At 38.6% G+C, this 5,444-nt stretch overlaps 1 protein-coding gene across 1 annotated transcript; it reads left to right on the top strand.

The window, feature by feature from the left end:
• The first annotated feature begins 3,705 nt into the window (after positions 1 to 3,705).
• Positions 3,706 to 4,131, top strand: LOC125086454 (thymosin beta-10-like). Its single transcript, XM_047705820.1, has one exon. The coding sequence runs from the start codon at positions 3,778 to 3,780 to the stop codon at positions 3,907 to 3,909; it is 132 nt and encodes a 43-aa protein (XP_047561776.1). The 5' UTR covers positions 3,706 to 3,777; the 3' UTR covers positions 3,910 to 4,131.
• The last annotated feature ends 1,313 nt before the right edge of the window (positions 4,132 to 5,444 follow it).

The raw sequence follows: 5,444 nt of genomic DNA on the forward strand, positions 1-5,444 counted from the left end.
CTGCACACTCCCTCCTCCTAGAACACGGTGAGTCCCATTTTCACATTGCTCACTGCCCTCCTCACCTTAACCAAAAATCACTGAAGAGGAAGAGATATGGGAAGGATTTGGCCAAAACATGTTTTCCTATCTGATGAGAATATTAACTGTTACATTCAAAATGATCAAGGATTACTCAAACTGAAACAAAATTTGAGAAACGAATAATTGAAGAGCCAGAGGGGATAGTAACTGGGAAGCTGGGCTGGGTCAGCCAGCTCCCCCTTCACCCCAAGGCAGGACTGTCAAGCACACCTGGTACTCAGGAGTCCACCTTTGCCATGATCTTACGGTGTTAAGATAACCTAAGTCACTGCACAAGTAGCTGTCTGGTTCATTTCAATTGCATAGATATTACCTCATTACATAATGCAAGCTTTTCAAATTGCCCCACTTGCACTCTCTCCTTTTTTCCTGTCTCTGAGTTGTCTGTATTTGCACCAAGTGGGCAATTAAAAGAAAAACAAAGATGGTAGATGTCAAGAGCATGCCAGAAGGATATCCTGAACTGATTAATTAATAGCGTAAGTCCTACACATCATATATCTTAGGATCTATTATAGTAGAGATTTGCTTCAGGATAGAGCATGAACATCTCAATCAGTAGCCATTTGTTTGAGGATTAGGAACCTTTTCTATCTTTGGGGGTAATAAAAAAGAAATACAAAAAGAAATTTGTAGGTGAAAACCTCTCAGAGCTACCCACATTCTACTCTCATTTATAAGCCCTTAAACTGATGTGATATCATCTTTGTTTGGTGTTGTATAAACACAAGTTCAGAAAGCTTTTCCACTCAACTGATTTCATCTGCCATCTCTAATAATGCCCCATTTAGTCCATATTTATGTGACTCTATATTCCAGAGTTTCCTACTAGAATACCGGCCTTGCGGTTGAATTACAAAAAGAATCATACACGTATGGTATAACAAGGAGAGTTTTCTTTGTGGAGATGGTTTAGTTAAGGGACTTATTTTCTTAATTTGCTTTCTCAGATATAAAGTCCTCTTAATCTTGCTGGAAATAGAAAACATAGCTAACAGTAGTACTGCATTATTAGAGAATTTACAACAGTACTTTCCAACAATATCCCTGGGACAGATTTTTGAATTTGTTTCAATCTTGATTACAGTCTACACAATGAACAAAACATATTTCTACACAATGGCAAATCCTAATTGAAAATAATATTGTTTTTAGTTTAAAAAAAAAAAGATCTTTCAAGTAAAACCTTCCACTTGGTATTTTGAAGCAAAAAAAAAAGGGGGGGGTACTAGAGAGAATTAGTGTCTTCCTCAAAACAACTTACATTTTCATCTGAGATGAGTTAGGTGTCATGATGGCAAAAGATAACCTTTTAGTGGTCAAAGTAACCTTTTAGATGGTCAAAATAACCTTTTAGTTAAAGTGGCTTGCAATTCCATAATGGAATTAATGGACTGCTGTTTCAGCTCTTTGGGTGTCTCATTACATTCCAGTTTCTAGGACTGTAACACCGGCATTGTGGGTAAATAAAGGGGCCATGGGTAGGATAGCCTGGACCTGTGTCCTCAATCAATCCATCACCAACTGTGACATTTGCAAATTTCTCAACCAGAACTGAGCCTCAGTCTCCTTATCTATAAAATAGTGGCAATATTTCTCCCATCATAAAATTGTTGTGAAATTGAGACAATGTGTATAAAGTATTCTGCTCACTGCCAAGGATATGGTAATTTCACTGTATTTCATATTAAATTGGCAAAGTTTTTATAATAAGAGAGTGATTTTCTGCTGCTTTTAGTAACCTGGCTAAGAAAAACTATAAGTCTTGTAAAATGTGGAAACCCCTTTGTCCTTCCCCCAGGACAAGATCCTCAGCCTTTTAGCACATGGTTACTGCTCATGACCTCTTCCTACACCCAGTCTATACGTTATTACTATTCTTTAAGTAAGTTCAACCTTCCTTCCCCCTAAACCCATACACCCCTCGGTGGTGGAAGTGCTCCATACCTTTGCAGTCAGGACTTTGTCCCAATGTTTTATTTCATTTGCACTCTACCCTAATGACCACTCCTCAAATCCAAGCATATGTCCTATGGAACTATTTTTGTTGTAAATCAAATTCCAAAGAAAAACAAGATCAGTAGATTTCTTTTCACTTAATATATTATCAAACCATATAAAACATAAGTTTAACCAAATATGTGACCTCAATCTGTAAGAAGTGTCCGTAGACTGACCTGCAAATTTGGTCTCATATCACTGACTCCTCTAAGAAAAAGAAACAAAATAAGCACAGGGTGTCCCTACTGATTACCTTTGAAGAAACTCCCTCATGTTTTGATGATATGTTCTCCTGTAAGAGGTTTCTCAAAAGGATGTTTTTAGTTGGCTTCTGATTGGTTTCTTATTAAATTGTCTGGTTTTACTCACTTTTAAAGTGTGATAGATGAAAATATTCAGCTTTCCAAAGGTCACTGATATCAATTATCTGTTGCTGTATTAGTAGTACCGCCAAACTTAGTGATTTAAAGGAGTGGTCATTTTATATGGTCATTATTCTATGGGTCAGCCATTTGGGCTGGGATCAGCTGGGAAACTCTTCTGCTTATGTTAGCTACAGTCGTCCAGTGGCTGACCTGGGGCTTTATGGACTAAGTCAGCCTCACTGCCTTCTTGGGAGATTGGTGGTCCCTCCTGACTGGGCCAAATGTCTCCAGTTGGTTAGTCTGAGCTAATGGATAGCTTCTAAGACAGCAAGACCTCTCAAGATCAGTTCACATGCCATCACTTCTGCTTCTTTCTGTTGGTCAAAGAAGGTCACATGGCCAAGACCAGAGGCACACATACACAGAAAGGAATTATAGCAGCCATGTTGCAAATAATCTACCATGTTACATAAACCTTTGTAAGAACAAATTCAGCTATGTTTGATTTCTAGTCATTGTCCTTATTTGTTTAGCAGACTTTTTATTTTTTTAACTATTTACTATATGCCAGGTGCTGATGATACAAAAGGGTGCATATATATTTATAAAATCTTGCCCTAAGGGATTTCATTTCTGCTGATGAAGAAAGAAAGTCAGTGGACTTCCGAGATGGTGAGTGGCTTGGTGACCATGTGATGTGGTTAGCTGTATTCAGCTGAACTGTTGAACCTGGCCAGGCATTCCAGAGATGTGTTCCATTCAGCACAAAATGGACTGAGCAAGAAAGTTTACATGTGTTGTTTATAAACCCAACCTCATTACAACAAAATAATGGAATCAAGCAAGTCATGGAATATTTTTTTGCTGAGACTGAGTCAATTACATTGTCATCATACTTGAATGACTATACAGGTTTTTGATCCCCATTTGAGGCAGATTAGGGAATTGGTTAAGAACTTAGCTATGCAAAAAAATACCATCAATAATAATAATATAGTATAATATCTTCCCTATAAAATAGAGGCTACACTGTAATCTATCTCACACAATTAATTAAATTATAGAATAGAGAAAATAAGACACAAAGTGTAAAAACCTGTATCTTCATATATAACAGTATTATTTTATAATTAATGAAGAAAAAGGACAGAAACAGTTGAATAAAGACTCATAATTTAAACTTATGTAAGTGTCCACAGTTTCTCCCCTTTACCCTCTGCTCATCAAGAATCTTAGAAAACCAAATAGAGGTCTCTTGCTGCACCAACGCGAGTGGGAGCACCAGGCGCTGGGCTCAGAGCGGAACTCCACAGATCGCTTTAAGAAAATGGCAGACAAGCCAGACATGGGGGAAATTGCCAGCTTCGATAAAGCCAAGCCAAAGAAAATAGAGACACAGGAGAACACCCAGCTGACCAAAGAGACCACTGAGCAGGAGAAGCAGAGTGACATTTCCTAAGAACCTAGAGGACTCTCCACCCCTGTCATCTTCGAGACACCCCAGTCGTGATGCGGAGGAAGAAGAGCCGCCTGCAAGATGGACACGAGTGACAAGCTGCACTGTAAGCCCAGGCACTCCGTGCCAATGCCACCGGCCTGCGGGTCACCCCCCAAACAGGCTGCCACATTTTCCAGCTCGCCCTGGGATATTATAGCAAATTATTTGTATGTTTAATGAAAATAAAACACACCTTGTGGCCAAAACAAAACAAAACACCCAAATAGAAATTAATAGAAGGTTGTAGATGTAGCATATGGGTTTGAATTAGGAAACAACTTTCTTTACTAGAAAAAAAAAAAGTGTGTGTGTGTGTGTGTGTGTTTAATACTGATGGTTGCAAATGACTCCTGATATCCTTTCTTTCTGTTAGAAACTCTGCTTCCTTGAGATGGGTGCTTTTTGTTTGTTTGTTTTTAATCCCTAACTTCCCAAGAGGTATTGAGCATTTGGAGTTAAAGGAAAAGAGAACACCTACTTGATCTACCCCAAACTCACTCCAGGGTAAAATTCTGCCAATCCCGAGGTAGGCATCAAAACTGATGATGTAAGGAGGAAGGTCATAGTTCATTGTCTTCAGTAAAGATATGACAGAAGCCTTATAGTTAGGGCCACATTTCTAATTTAAGAAATGGGCTTTCATCCATTCAAAAGTTGTGATGCAGGGCCAATTAAACAGTAGAACATCTCTCTTCACCTAAGGACCCAACCAACCAATGCTGGAAGAGTCTTGCAGCTAACAATCCCTGACTCTAGGTTGTGATTGCTGGGCTTCGGTTAGTTATGTCATCACTAGAGCATGATTTAAATATGTTTCTCCTTTTAATTCAATTTCCTGTTTTGTTTTCTCAAAACCATAAATTGTCTCTTAAGAAATTTTACAAAATGCATATTGTTCTCCCGTGAGACCTGCGCTGTTCCTAAACCGGGCATTGCCTGCCAAATGACTTTTTTTTTTTTTTAAAGTTTTCCCTTTATTGGTTTTGCATAATGATTGCAACAACTCTCGTGTAATGAAAAAAGAATGAAGAATGCATGTCCTATTCCAGCACTTAGCCACAATGTTAATGTTAAAACAAAGCAAAGCAAAACAAAAGAAAACAAAAACCCACCCTAAAAATGGTCTTGGACACCCAGTTGTCCTCTTCTCAGCTCCCATTTTTGGATTAAAGATGTTTTCTATCTTTTTTCCTCTTGTTCAGAATAAACTATTTATGCTCAAGAAACTCTGTCATGTTGGATGTTTTGTGGTAATGTTCTTGCGGTCTGGGTTGGACCCTAGCTCCAGTACCAACCAGGGCAGAATTCACAGGGGACAGGATTGAACTTCTCTGAGTCTATAGTGCCTCGCTGGTAAAGTAGGAATAGTGGCACTTACTTCACTGGACTGCATTGAAGATTAAAGACAAGGCATGTGGGAATGTCTTATACAGTGTGAGCTGTAGCTAAACATAAATCTGTTATCTTTATCAGGGATGAAACCACCATTTCCTGCA

The sequence above is a fragment of the Lutra lutra genome, chromosome 15 (genome assembly GCF_902655055.1).
Source record: "Lutra lutra chromosome 15, mLutLut1.2, whole genome shotgun sequence".
In the NCBI taxonomy this organism is placed as follows: domain Eukaryota; kingdom Metazoa; phylum Chordata; class Mammalia; order Carnivora; family Mustelidae; genus Lutra; species Lutra lutra.

Bases quoted from the DNA above. Each gene is read 5' to 3' on its own strand.
- LOC125086454 (XM_047705820.1), top strand. From the start codon at position 3,778: ATGGCAGACAAGCCAGACATGGGGGAAATTGCCAGCTTCGATAAAGCC.